At 34.4% G+C, this 15,730-nt stretch overlaps 1 protein-coding gene and 1 pseudogene across 2 annotated transcripts; one reads left to right on the plus strand and one right to left on the minus strand.

Moving 5' to 3' along the window:
• Positions 1-1,609: 1,609 nt before the first annotated feature.
• Positions 1,610-7,457, minus strand: LOC143303966 (venom serine protease Bi-VSP-like; annotated as a pseudogene).
• LOC143303970 (omega-amidase NIT2-A-like) lies at positions 4,777-11,304 on the plus strand. 2 transcript variants are annotated; one of them, XM_076626226.1, is made up of 4 exons: positions 4,777-4,865; positions 8,407-8,588; positions 8,981-9,149; positions 9,345-11,304. In XM_076626226.1, exons 2-4 carry the CDS (start codon positions 8,505-8,507, stop codon positions 9,509-9,511), a joined length of 420 nt encoding a protein of 139 aa, XP_076482341.1. In that variant the 5' UTR covers positions 4,777-4,865; positions 8,407-8,504; the 3' UTR covers positions 9,512-11,304. The 2 variants fall into 2 exon arrangements, with proteins under 2 accessions (XP_076482341.1, XP_076482342.1); XM_076626227.1 differs by having other exon boundaries at positions 10,191-11,304.
• Positions 11,305-15,730: the final 4,426 nt, after the last annotated feature.

Consider the following 15,730-nt stretch of genomic DNA (forward strand, 5'->3'; position numbering starts at 1 on the left):
AATTATTTAGTTTAATACGATCGTATTCATCGCTCTGAAACTTTCATTGTGCTGCAATTTGTGCTGCGTCTTTTTAATTTCTCTATCTTTCTGTGTTTTCGGAAAAATTACTTGAAAGATTAAGAATTGCTTGCCTTATTTTATTTTCGATTAGTTAGGATTTGATTATTCCAGGTAAGCTTTATTATTTATAACAGGTTTTATCACTTGTTTATTATTTAGGAGTTTGTTATTTTAGGATTAGTACCTTTTAGGATTTCTTATCCTTCGAGTTTCTGTTTCAGATATCTAGGTCTATTTCAAGATGTTTTATTACATTAGGATTATTTATTCGATTAAGATAATTTAAGAGTTTCACAATGTACAAAGAAATAATCGCGTGAAATTTAGATTTATGCTTTAAACGTATTAAACACGCGGTAATTTCAATGTCTATAGCCTCGAACGTGTTCTGATTAGTTGTGTCATTGTCTGTGACATTGAAATCACAAAAATCCATTGCAAGTGTGCTGTCATGCAATGTGGATGTAATTGGGTTTTTTGGGTATTTCCTGTATCATCTGATTTGTACAGTACTATTTTAACGCAAGGACAGGAAACTTATTATATATTTCCCGTCCATTATTTGAATCGTTGTGAAGTGTAACGAATTATATTCGATTCGAGGAGATGTTAATGAATTACTCATTTCATATGTAATTACATGGAAATAAAAATCATTGCAAAAATAATTGATCTAATGACAACGGAATTTCCAATATTTTTTTGTTTCGTCACGTCTTTTTCATAATATATCTTTTATAGGTACGTGATTTATTAATCGTTCGAATGGAAATAATTATTCGTATGATATTCAAATGATTCTAGCCATAAAATAAATTAAAACGATACCTGTCAATGATATGCAATCTGCGTATGACGTCAACCTCGATCTATGCTTATACAAGAAATTTTATCAATCAATGACTAGATATACAATAATCAAATATTATAAAATTTCCTGAAAACCTTTAGGTGTTAATATTAAGGTGTTAATATCTTTAATATTTGCAAGTTATTGTTTAGCGCTAATTAGTTAGAATGTAACAAGTGGTGTACCAGAATTGAGATAATTAAGCCACACGAACAATCTTATTTAGATCTTTTTAATTTTTTAATTCTCTTTTGCTCTAATACTTCGTAAAATTAATCTTCATTAGCTACTACACTTCATAGAATAACAAGAGATAATTTTTCTTATATAACGTTTCATTCATAAAATCTATCATTAAAGTATATCTTCATAAAAATATCATTCCATACTAACGGTATATTTGGTGTCATACGAGATAACAGTTACCAGTGATGACATATGTAACTTTATAAAGATATCTCGTTTTATTATATATTAAAAGAATGTACTCATTGCTGCTATATTTCAGATGAAAAAAAGGAGGCAATGATTTTACAGTAAAATCGTTCGTTTACAACTGATTCATTTACATTTCATGATAATACTGTGCATTCTGAATATGCTATGATTTGGTTTAAAATAATAAATAGTCCATTCTTGCATACTATTGCTCCAGCTTTACTTGTATTTTCGATATTGGTATAAATAGAAAGACAATTAATGTCGTTCGAGTCTATTTTCGGATCATTTATATTACGTTTAATCCATATAGTTATTATATGAGACATAGTATCGTAAAAATTGAAAGAATAAAACGTTCGTACAGGAAGTACATTTTATAAGAACTCCAACAAATCTGCGTGTGCACCTAAAATACAAACTGATAGTGATTGTTCATAAGTTTATATAGATTATCTAATGTCAATCGAAGGTATCAATTCTTTTTCTCCATAAGAGTACTTTTTCATTTATATGTGTTCAAAAATACATGTGTTCAACCGTGAAGCATATGTCACCTACAACGAAAAAGAGTTTTCCTATACTTAATATTTCCTTTATATACCTATGAAAGTCTATTCTTCGCGTAGTATGAAATTATGAATAAATCTGAAATATTGTTCAATCTGAAAAGAAAAATAACTTATTGACATCATTCATTGATACGAGATTCAGAATGTTTGTTTTGTCTTGCAGAAAAAGAAGGCAGCCCTTTCTTTTAATGTGAAATAGAAAGCGAAAATTTGAAAACAGATTTTTTGGAAATTTACTTGCAAATATCGTTTTCAATATCGTGATTTTCTTCCCAATGGTACTGTACTTTCAAATTTTCCAGTATCCCTCTAAAAACAAAAAGTCGAACCTCGTTATTATTAACGTAGGCATTATAAGGAAGAGAAGTATTAGAAAGCAGCTCCTTTTTATTATGGATTTCTTTATAATCATGTAAATAAGAAATTCCGGAAATTTTTTCCTCAAGAATTTAATTCTTGTGTTTTGATTGATAATTATTACACTGCATACTAACTTTTCGCATACTGTTCGCGTCTAACAATTTCCTAATAATAACTACTTCAAAATTACATATGTTCTTGCACGAATTCAAAAGTACGTATGATACAATTACAATTGATTCTAAAATAATAATTATTTGAAGATATTAAGATACTAATTAAACGAGTCACTATATTTCAAAATCTGGAACAACAAATTTTTATTTATAAAAAATGAAACTGTGGTTATATATTCTTTGTCATGATGCTATTTCTTATTACCATGTCGACATTTTTTAAAATTCATTTTGTTATCTCTACGCAATATGAAAATTCATATACTGCTTAATATTTTTTACATATTATCCATCCACCGCATGATATCTCCTGAAAAATCAAAATATTAATGTTATATTATTACAATGCTTCTTAAATTTCAATTTTTGACAAATTTGAAATCCAATATATTTTGCACAATTATTATTTATCAAAAAATTCTAAGTTAGTAACTTTCTTTTCAAATGGCAAATAACATATACTTTGACTTACCTGTAACTTTTTGCTCCTAATCATCATTTCCCCTTATAGAACATCATTATTGTTCTTATAATTACTACCAGTGTCATAGATATTGTAGTGGCTACAACTGAATTAATAGAAAATGATAAATAACTGTGTATAACACTAACACATAACTGTGTATAACAATGACACATAACTTTTACTTACATATCAGTCGATAAGGGATTACTGTGATATCCTGTTGATGTTTCTTAAGGCACTTGATTAGGTGTGATACGGTATCATTCCTTATGGTATACTGTAGATAAGTATTTTAGAAAATGACAAGAATAAATATAAATTATTCAGAGGTTCCAGTTTCGGCCTAGACATAAATACAGGACCATTTGCAAAGAAGAAAGGGTGCGTTTCTACAGCCTCGTTATAGTAACCATGAATACCAATCTCTGAATTACTGGTTAGTAAACATAAATATCCTATAAAATTTAATATATTTCTTTAATTTTTAATACATACATGAGTTAGTAGTTCTAAATTATGAATCATCCTACCTGTGATATTACACTTTTCCTTATAATATCATCACTCAAGTGAACAACATTAAGATCATGTAAACCATGTCATCCTATCTTACTGTGAAGATACTTAGTTATGTTATCTAACATTATAAAAATATCATCAAATTCAAGTCCTTTTATTCACATCACATGGCCACGACGATCTGGTTCTTCGTTATATAATGTTCTAAAATTTGTCGTACATATAGGATGTACAAACCGTGATATCAAGGTATCAGTTCTTCCTTCCCAAGGGACAGTTTCATTAAAATTCTGATAGAATTAAAAATTAATTATTAATATTCTAACAATCATATATGTTAAATACATTATAGTCAACGATATATACCTGAGCGAATGTAGGGGTGATTCCTTGATAATTATAAATGTCATCAGCCCACATCATTGTGCCACTTCTTTGTACTCCAGCCTCTAGATTAACAGCCTAAACAAACATACAAAATTTTATAGAAGCTGTACAAAATATAGTATATACGCGCAATATTGAAGCGTTCAAGGGGATATAAAGGTAATGTACATCACATACACTTGTACTCTCATGCAACAAAATACAATTAGATTTAATAGTATAAGCTCTTTTATTCATCATAATAGATTGGAAATTTAAGTGTCTTACGAGGGTGAGTAAAAAGTTACCCGCTCTGTCGGTGTAGAATTTATTTTAAGCAATTGTCAAAAAAGACATACATCATTTTTTGACATAATCACTCAATTTCTGTATACACTTTGTCCATTTGCTGAAAGACCTTCGTATTTTCTCATTAAAAAATGTTTTGGGCTGAGCTGCGAACCACGAATGCATCGTCGTCTTCACCTTTTCATCAGCTTTTTCGGCATCCATCTCGCACAAACTTTTTAAAACCCAAATCTGTCGTGCACTATTGCATAAGCAGAGCCGTGGCTGATTTGCAAATGATTTGCCACATTATCCAGCTTCACTCGTCTATTCCATAGAGCATAAGTTCATGAGCACGTTCAATGTTGTCATCATGGATGTGGACGGGTTTCCAGCTGTTTTTTCATAACACTTCTGCGATCTTCTTTGAACTTTTGTACCCATTCAAACACACTTCGTGACAAAACACTTTCTCCATAATGTGCATTAAATCTTTGATAAATATAGGCATCAAACATAACCTCCGACCACAAGAAACGAATCACAGCATCCTGCACTGTTTTCCTGCAAATCACCATTGCAAAGCGCCATTACTCGCGCAACGGTCACAAACGAATTGACGTGACACAATGAAACCTACGCAGCAGCAATGAACAGATATTGACGTCATACGAAGAGTGCAGATGTATCAATACGGTGGATAGAAGTTTTAACTATCTGGAGTGCGGATAAATTTTTACCGAGAGTCGTATAGGAATCTATAATCTGTAAGTACACCTTTGGCTGAATGGAAATTTCTCTTACATATAGTCAAAAATGCAGAAACAGTGTATTGAATTGGAAAGTGATAAAAAATAAGTGAAGTTTCGAGGTTGCATGTGATTGCATGAGTACACAGGACGTTTTTAGCGAATAAAAAATAATTTTGAAAGACACGAGACTTATCTTGTATTTCATGTACTCTCTGTGTCCGAATTTCCAGAAGCTCTCTATCTTATGACGTGTTTTAGATTAGCCGGAAAATTTTGTATGTACATACAAGAAGTATACGATCTAAGTGGAATATTCCATTATTCTCTTGATACAACAGAAACGAAATTTACAGAACTTCTCAGAAAGTTGGTTTATTATTACCAAATTAATAGAATTAATATACGTTTATCATCTTTACATACCTAAGTCGTGGAGGTTTATCGTGCGTAAAAAATTAGTGTCGTTTCAAAGTTACATTTCGTACATTTTAAGCCTATAATTTGTAACGTACAAAACAATGTAAATTTGAGCTGTTTCTTATCTCCTCAATAAGAAAATCCAACTTTACGTTTTTTACACAATGATGTTTATGGAACAGTAATATCATATTATTGCATCGCTTGGAGAATGAAGTCAAGGTACGATGTGACCCTAGTGTAAACGCTGGGATACCCAGCTGTGTCGCACTTATAAGCATAAGACACAATACCTATTAAATACGAGGTTCATTCATGTTGTATCAGCAGTGGTCCGCCGCGGTCAGCCTGAAAGGATCGTTAAATTTTTAATCAAAGATACTGAAATATATCGATCGAATTGTATTGAAATTATACTTATATACAGTAATAATCTTCTATTGATTTGTGTATTGAAATACTCCAATTTATAATGTACATGTTATATGTATTTTGAGCAAAACTAAGATTAGAAGGAAATTAGATTAAATACCATAATGAGGTGTGAGAAGTGGGCAAGACTATTAAATTGTGTTTATCTATTATTTCTAATGTTTAAGACGTCGATTTGATGTTAATTCGAATTGACGTGTCTTCAGATACCGTATAGTTTGTAGTAACTCTATAACTTAATTACCGTACAAGAATCCTCTCCACCCTGAGCATGTTCGGCGCATATTATACCCTCAGTGATATCAGGTGCATTAGGAAATTTGGAATAAGCTATTTTGCATTCGGCATTCTTAATCACTGGCATTTGTACTTCCATTAATGCATTACGTCGTGGTCGTCCTACGAAGAAAATAAGAAAGATATTTAAGACTGGAACTGTTTAATTTTATTATAAAATTGATATCACTTACTATATCTTAATGCTCCTCATCCAGCAACAAGGGGGTTATAGCCGACGAAGTTGCTCTTTCGTAGGGGCTCCTTTGTACAAATGGGATATACGTACCCTGAAAAATAAAAAAATAAATGAAAATGCAGGAAACGAATGACCAAAAGTATAAGAAAGAATTGTACACGCTTTATGACACAATATATGTGTACAGTAAGAAATTTCAGGATATGATACTTCAGTAATACTCAATAGCATATATATATATATATATATATATATATATATATTTGAGGACTTACTCGAAAATGGCACCTCCTCCACCAATCTAAGAATGGCAATATTATGATTGTGTATGTTTTCTATTCCATCCATATGTGCACAATGTGCTGCGGTCAAAACATGCCTAGCCGATATCAGGGAACCTCCGCACTTCCATAGTGGTTTGTCTGGGTTTCGGGGATTACGAAAACCTAATGCAGCGATCCATGGCCAAGCGCCTAAAATGCAATAGTCAGTTGTGAATATACATAATTTTTTCTCACATAATGAGTAACAACGATTATTACCTATTCGATATTCGATCATACAGCAGATGATAAGTACATACGTACAAATACTCTGAAATAGAGATTTGATAAAGACAGAAATTAAATTTTTATTCCAGTGGAATACAAATTATTAAATAATTCTATATAATTTCTATTTGAACTATACCGAACTATAAAGTTCAAACGTGTAATTTCTGCCCTAACAGTTTTTGATCTCTATCCATATTATTACTCCTATATCAATTTTTTATTTCAAGCAAAAAGATACTCTTCCTAACATGAAGTAAAAGAAAGAAATAATTCAAGTTAATAAGTAAAGTTACTACCGATAAAATCATAGCATTATTATTTAGTCTAATTGAAATGTACATTGATGTGCTGTTTAATGCCTTTAAAGTTCATTCTTTGCAGTAAATGGCTTATTATTAATCGGAAAGAAAGACATAAAACGTACCAAGTTCAGCTGGTTTACCATCGACCACCCTGGTATGAGAGACGTTGCTAAAACCACAGTATGGTGGTCGCAAAGCCTTATACTTATACACAGTTTTTATTAAAATTTCTCTCTTCTCTTTGTTTGGATCGTTCGGACAGCAAACGATCGTAACATTGCCCTGGTATCTGCACACTGATCGTCTATAAAAATCGGTGGCTGTACGGTACTGTATCTGCCATATTTCTTGCAGAGGTTTACATTTTCTGTAGTCAAGGCACCTGCCTTCTTGATTGTCCGGTGTGGTACATTCTGGATCAAACAATTTTAAAACATTTATACAGTTCAAAGATGCGTAAGAAAGCGACACCGATTACTCAACTTTCGAAGTAAAAAGCCGATCAAGTCCACCGGATTGCCCTACAGACACGTATTAATCCGTAAGAGTTAGTCATCATGTTGATAATAATTGTCTAAAGAAACTCACGTGAAAATATTAAATTTTAATTGTCATATTAATAATTTAATTATAATTTAATAATAATAATTTAATTTAAAATGAGTGAGGGCTAGGAGATCATTTGGATCGGTGGAGATAGGAGTTAGCGGGCGGGAATTGAGGACTGCTTCTATTTCTATGATAAGAATATTACGGTGTTAAGCTCATATATTTCTGTTTCTCCACTCGCGCTGCGCCATAATATCCTTTGATATTTCCGATCCTCTGGTCGTACGAGGAATTGCCGATACATTTTCTCGATGTCGCCAGTGAGTACGTACTGATGAGCGCGGAATCTAATTAATATACAAAATAAATTGTGAATTGATTCGAGAATATAGGATTTCCCCATTTTCATGATTATCGTGATTTTTGTATAAATATATTTTTTAACATACTAATAATTAGGTACTTATAAATTAGTATTATCAATTATTTTGCATTTATAATTCCGCCTCTAGTATAAGTGTTAATTGAAAACTAACTTTATGTTTCAAAAAGTACTAGCAAAGTCGTTGAGTAACAAGCCACTGATGCTAACACAAATAGCATTGTCGTAATTAAATATTTCTAAATATTCATTTTTCACTTTGAACCTGTAGAAACAATTTATTATATATACTATTAGCTAAGTAATTGCATACTTAATTAAGTCGAAATATAAAACTTAGTTATTTTGATAATTTAGAAAATAAAAAACTGACAAACATTTCAATTTAATTTATGGTTGGAACAAAAGACAGTTATTTTTCATTAATTGAAATATTGCAATGCAGAGTACTTTCCAAAATACGCCGAGAGTATTCCTGATGGTGAAACGAGCGTTGCTTCATCGAACGCAGCTAAAGAAAACATCTATGTAGTTGGTGGTACGATGCCTGAAATAGAGGGCGATAAATTGTACAATACCTGTACTATTTGGGGTCCCGATGGAACTTTGATAGCAAAACACCGAAAGGTAAGTAATATATTCCTTTATGGCTTTGAATTTGAAAATATTGGGGTGAAGAAAGTGACTCTATCTAGGAATAATTTAGGAATATACATATGTACATACGTATACTATAACCAATTCTATAATTTACGGTTTATAAAATACGTTATGATACGGGAAACGCCCATTTTTGTTGTAATGTGTTTGTTGTTGTATAAATTTTTCACATACGAAAATACTTATTTTTTCTCCTTTTTAAACATTATTAAATGATAAGATTTTTTAATAAAAGAAAGTGATAAAAACGCTGTCAGTTATTAAATAAAAAATAATTAAAGTTTAGGAGTTGGTAATTTTGATATTAAATTACAAAAGTTGCAGCAATAGAATTGGCGACCACATTTTTATGTTATTAGGTACATCTATTCGACATCGACATTCCTAATAAGATTACTTTTCGAGAGAGTGATTCACTCAGTCCTGGTAACTCCCTAACGACGTTCGATGTGAAGGGCTGCAAAATAGGTATTGGCATTTGCTATGATATTAGATTCGAGGAAATGGCACGCATTTATCGGAACAAAGGTACAGTAACTTAATCGATCAATACTTAACTAGCAAAAAATTAAATATCTTTCTTAAATATATTCTATATAAAATTAATATAATCTGTAACTCTGTATAAAAAGAAGCTTAATTTTAAAAACCAGTATATTTGCTGAAAATGAAACAAATAAAAGAATTAAAAGCACAATAAGAGGACTGTCCTCGCATATTCAGAAATGATGGAATGTGAACCGTGCAACTACGAAGTTAATTGGTATTCGGTGGCTTCATATTTCCTGCTTCTCTGGGTTAGGTTGCCAAATGCTGATATATCCAGCGGCATTCAAAATGACCACTGGACCATTGCACTGGTCATTACTTCAGCGTTCCAGAGCGAATGATAGTCAATTATACGTTGCCTGCATATCACCGGCTCGTGTTCCTTAAGCAAGTTACGTCGCATGGGGACATACACAGTTGACCAATCCCTAGGGAAAGAATCTTTACGATTTGGAAACTCAAGAGAATATGGCAGTCACCGATATCAAAAAAAAAAAAAAAAAAACTGGCGAACCGTGTGTTACCACAACGAGACACGCGATGCTATTTGTCGCTTTAAATTGTGCCGCAACTCGTTTTTGAGATCTTTGCCAGGGGCACGTTAAAATATGCTGAAAATATATTTCTGGCTTTTCTGGGGTTTAACTGAAATATGACAAATAACGTTGTAAAACATATGTACTTATGACTTACAGAGTAATTGAGTGTACAAAATATATAGTATACAAAATAGCCAGCGATTTAGGACTTTAAAAGATCAAAAGAAAAGAAAAGAAAAGAAGAAAGATAATATGTTGTGGCAGTCTAAGTCGATCTAAGAAAATAGATAAAGGGAGGGAGGGGCAAAGCTAGTTAATCTGGAAAGAATCCAAGCGTCAATTTCAAGCATTTACAGAGAATCAAGCGGGCTGGTTAAAGTCGTGAGTTGAGCAATTATCCCGCGTTAGGTTCAATCAGGTTAGTCCCACGCGAAATTGATCCAACCATGCGAAAACGAGTGTATTCTGATTTCTGTCGCAGATACTTCTGGCTAGTGCAGTACCTACACGGTGGTTGTTGAAATAGCCGCTTCTCATCTACTTTCCGCAGCGCGGACATCATCCTTTGATCCCTTACGACTAACGAAGTTTTCAAAGATGTACGGCAGTTTGAGATTCTACTTGAAAATGATCATCATTGCGGTCTGTGTGCCGTCTGCTCTTCTTTTTGTTCTTCCGTTAAAGACTGGTAAGTTGATACTGATTAATTATGCGATCGAAACCCTATATAATTGCTATAAAAATTCCGCTAATATAATATTCCTTCTTTCTTGTATCTGTCTGCCACTCAGGTCGTTTTACTAATTACAATAAGTAATTTCGACTTCTTTGCGCACTCTTTTAACGCATTCTAGACCAAAAGAAATTCATATCAGTCAGTAGGCAGGGGTATAATATACATATTTTATATATAACTTATGTAATAATGTATATATCATGTTAATTTCATATTTTTTTCAATATAGAATTATTATGTATGTCGGGTTTACATTAGAATTAGGGTTAGGGGCGTGAAACGAATCTTCGTTTGGGTTACACGTTGTCGTTATGCAATAGAGAAGACATTGACTAGTGCAAATACGATTATTACAGAACCGGACAAGTAACCGTGGTAGTTAGGTACTCGAGAAACTAATGAAAATGATCCTAGGTTCAATAACGAATCCGCGGTCGACGGGATGATAGATGAACGTACTCACAAAATCAAAGTCGGACGCGTAATATTCACTGATCGTAAAGAGTTACTTCTTTCATCAATGAGATCGCGAGCGAGAATGCCTTTCCCGTCCCGATGATGCCACAGAGGAAAACTATAATGGGGTGTGTCTAAGGATACGAGATCATCGGGTTCATCGAGAAAAGCCTTTGTTCAGAAAGTAAGGGAAATTGGCGTTGTTGCTAATTGGTCAATCTCCATATCGGTGGTTAGGAAAAGATGCTAGCCGCCCTCGAGGGAAAGTTGCTAGTGGGAGACGCCGCTCGTTGAAAAATATGTCTCCCCTATCTTCCCGTAGTTGGGACAAAGACTGTTTGTCTGTTTGAAGGACTTTAGTTAACTAAACCTTAAGATTTATAACGGGCCCTCGGGCTAGTCGAACATGTACTGCGGAGACGCATCGACATCTGACAATCATCTTACTCGAAGAATAGGGTCTGCGTGTGGCGAGCCATGGGACAGAAACCGTTGGAATGTTTACTGTCGCGTGTCGCCACGAATATTCCTTTTAAGGAGAGCTATAGAATTACTCCATACCTTTGTTAAACAAAGCGTTCATCCCGTAACCGCGGCTACGTTCGGCGACTGACTGTGGCCTCGAGCCCAAGCTCATTATCACAACTCTCGAACAATTACAATCGGATTGAATAACTACAATTGTTCAATTACAGACTCCGGTGTTCTTTCATCTCCGACATATATATATTTTTTACATTTGTAGTTGCGCACAGATTTTATTAAAGAAAAGTGTTAACAATGTGTTTTCATGATTTATTTCTCGCGACTGACTTCCATTAATCCCTAATATTCCTGTCGCTATACGCGTGTAAATCTAACATGGCTGCTCATAAATGTCATCAGTAAAGTTATAGTGACGGGTCTTTAGTTTTGTTTAATATCGAAGTAATTTTCCGTCTGCCGCTCGCTTTTCCTTATTCTACCGCAATTAGAACATTTATTTATTAATATTGCTTTAAAGTGACAAAAGTATTGTTCGTGTGAATATACGTATATATATATATATATATATATATATATATATATTTATGTTGTGTGTCATTTTAATATGGCTAATGTTTTGTAATTCTTCGATTGCGTTATTTATTGTTTTGAGTAGTTTATTTTATAGAGTATTCGATAATATAAATATGTATATATATATATACGTATTCATATGCATATTTCTCTTGGCAGTGTAGTATTCATACGAAATGAAATGTCAATTATTTATTTATCCTTTACCGGAATGTAGGCTAGTTTTAAGTATGTATCTTAGATTATCGGTTTGATAGAATTCGCACACATATATATATTTCTGACAATGTAACCTTCATTTCTTTAATAATACAATATTGTATGTTTTATGTATTCGTTAAACTATTAGTTTTTGACTTCATGTATACTTATATTTCATAAATTGATAATATTGTATTTGTTGCATAGTATTGGAAGCACTGTCTCTAATATTTACTAGGTTATTACATGTTCGGCATATATGTTTATACTTATATGTAACTCTCCAAATTGATTGATTGAAATATATTTATATATATATATATTCCTGGCGTTTCAATTATTTTCCCCTTTTGTAGTTATTCTTATTTCCTGGTTTATTTAGAATTGTGTGTATATGTATTTTGTTTATTGGTTGGATCCGTTAATCGCCCTCGTTTTGTTAATCCTTCCTTTCGTTTCGTAGTGCCGTGTGTTCCTTTGTGCATTCAAATCCTTATTCGCGTGTTTTGTATAGAATGGTTTTCTTGTTCTTGTTACGGCGCGTGCGGAGCGCGGGACGTGACATCCCCGCCCTTGGAGTTCAAATTTCCAAAGGAAATTTGACTGATGGTATCTCTGAGTTCGCTCAAGGCGGACGTAGATGTCGTTGGTAGTTGAGTGACTACCGGTGTTATCGATATCCCTTGAGGTTGTGCAGTTTGATCATCGATATTTCGTCTTCTTTTGAGGTATAGTAGCGGGTGGGTGACTGAGCCGCATATTGCTCCTAATAGGGCGATTCCGCATTCGTAAGTTTCACGTAACTGGTATCCGTGTGCGGCTATATATATTATTGTCTTGATTAGTTTAAATATTGCGAGTATTCCAAATATTGCTGCACTGACAGTTCCAAATTCCATAAAACCAGTCCATAAGCTTGATACGGTATTTTTCGCTATTGTCGTTAATGTGTTTTGTCCATCATTCCCAGGATGTTTACTGTTCCAGGGACGATTGTTTTTCCTGTTGCTCCTCTGGCCAATGCGTTCAAGACTGCAGATTTTCTGCCGGGAACATGACGTGGTCCCGTAGTGCATCGAGGTCTTTTGGGTATACATTCCGCTCGTGGCCAACGACGATGGTGCTGAATATCGCCACGTTTGGCGCACGTCCGGGCGGAGTTCCTGTGGTGCGATTCCTTTGCCAAACGGGTAGTTCCGAGTAGCATTTTGTTGTATGTCGTACCTTTACTTGTACCGGAATGCATTTGACTATATGGACCGCTTCTCCTGCGATCAAAGCCATGTGTCCTGGGTTTTGGTTATGATGTATGCAAATTCGTCGGGCGGTAAGTTTGCCAAGCTTAAAGCGTTCTCTATTAGTTTCTTCTGTGTGGTGTATCTTTGTGTCAGTGTATCATGGTATAATGTTTTCATTTCTCGAGTTTATCAGAAATAGGAATAACCTTTTATAGAAAAAGAAAATTTTATATTTATATATATTTGTTAAGGAAATTCGAGGATATGGGAATACAAATTATTGCCTACATTTCCCACACAACAGTTATACATCTATATTACTCTCTGAAGAACGTCTTGCACGCACGCTGGTCGCCAACCGACTATCCTAGATTCTTCTAACATCTGGCAACAGTCTTTTGTCACCACTAAGACCTTGACGCCCTCTGGCCCTTACACACACACTCTCATGTACAGTGTAAATGTATCACTTCCCCAACAATGTTATATTTTTTTTCTTTCCTTTTTTCTTCTTCCCCTTTTTCTTTTTTTTTTGCTTTTTTTATTGTTAAAACCTTTGTTTTATTTTAGGTTTTACGTACTTGTTATCAGTGAAAATAAATATTATGAATACTACTTGGATTGTAATTATATACATATATGCGTACGTATTGGTAAGTAGTATAAATGAGATTTGTTTTATTGTTATAAATATATAAGTATATATCATCAATAGGAATAAATATCACAAATGTACCTTGTTTTCGAGTATATATACATATATGCGCGTGCAATGGTAAATATGACGGCTTATTTTTATGAGTCACTTGCATTATCAATGGAAGTGAATGTTATAAATATCGCCTACTTTACAACATGCGTGTATATATATATAGTGATGAACATAAGTGAAAATTATATGCATAGTTATAAATGTTGTTTGTTTACAGGTGGATAGCATCAGTGTTTGGTTTCGTGAGTGGCGTACAAATACTTTGCAGTTCCACTGTGTGGATTGCTATTCATGTTTTTCCATCCGTCGTTCAGAAAATGGTTGATGAGTTCGCCATCAGTTCTGTACACACATATAAAAATAGTTAATGTATATATGTAGTATCGTGAGTGAGAGGCCTGGGAGTTGGCGGGTGAACCGCGTGGAATGTCGCGAGAGCCGAGGCGTTTGTTTTTGATCGCGTAGTTTTGGAAAGAGGAGACCTACGTGATCTTGGCCACGAGCGGTTGCCAAGGGACGGGAAAAAAGGAATCAACAAACAAAGTTTGCGAGTGGCGTTGCCGAGAGTGTGTTGATTGCATTTTGTGAAAGTCGAGTCGTTATCTAATTATTTAGTTGTGCTGTTTTCTGTACGTTTGGTGTGAATAGTTCAGGTTGAACAACAATCGTCTTTTTCTGTCCGATTAACATCTGTATCATCCATTCCTTGTAAATATATTATATCACGATATTACATTTTTGGGGGCTCGTCCGGGATTGGACAAGACAGAAAACGAAACGGTTTAACAGAGCTATTCGAGCTAGTTGTGAATTTACCGGTACGCGGTGCGATAAAAGACGATATCGTTGACTGTTTAAGTTTGTGTAGTGTGAAAAATGGCAAACGTTGGGGACGAACGATTGTCGGGTGAAGAGGGTTCGACGCTGGAGGAGCTGAGGAGTAAGCTCGCGCGAATGAACCTCCCTATATCTGGTGCGAGGTCAGTGCTGATTGCAAGGCTGAATCGGGCGTGTAGGGCTGGACAATCGTATCCTAAGGGATCGACGGGCGGTGAAGACCTAACCGGTCAACGAGATTTAGGAAATGTACAGAGAGCTGAGCGTGATTGTAACGAAGATGAAAATTTTGAGAAAATGAATACGAAGGAGTTGAAGGAGCGCCTCGCTAGTTTGGGTTTAAAAACGACGGGAAGAAAAGTAGAATTACGCGCACGGCTACAAGCGGCCATGGATGGTAATGACATATCGTCGGAAGAAGAAAGCGACGACGAAAGTGAGTATGAAGATGACAAAAAAGACGCAAGAGGATACAAGAAAGGTACGCGAAGGGTGTATCAGGACCGTGATGAATATTGTCGAAGGGCATGTGTTGGTTCGACACTGAGTTTTAGAGACGTCGAAGATGCATTAGAGTCGTTTAGTGGCAACAAAGGTGAAAATGTCGAACGATGGTTCGAGTCGTTCGAGGAAGTCGCTGATACGTGCATGTGGTCGGATGGGCAGAAGGCAGTCTACGCGAGGAAGCTGCTGAAGGGATCAGCGAAAATATTTGCGAGCTTTGAGTGTCATGCCAGGACTTGGCATGAGTTGAAGAGGGGGCTAGTGAAAGAATTTTCGAG

The sequence above is a fragment of the Bombus vancouverensis genome, chromosome 2 (assembly GCF_051014615.1).
Source record: "Bombus vancouverensis nearcticus chromosome 2, iyBomVanc1_principal, whole genome shotgun sequence".
Taxonomy (NCBI): Eukaryota; Metazoa; Arthropoda; class Insecta; order Hymenoptera; family Apidae; genus Bombus; species Bombus vancouverensis.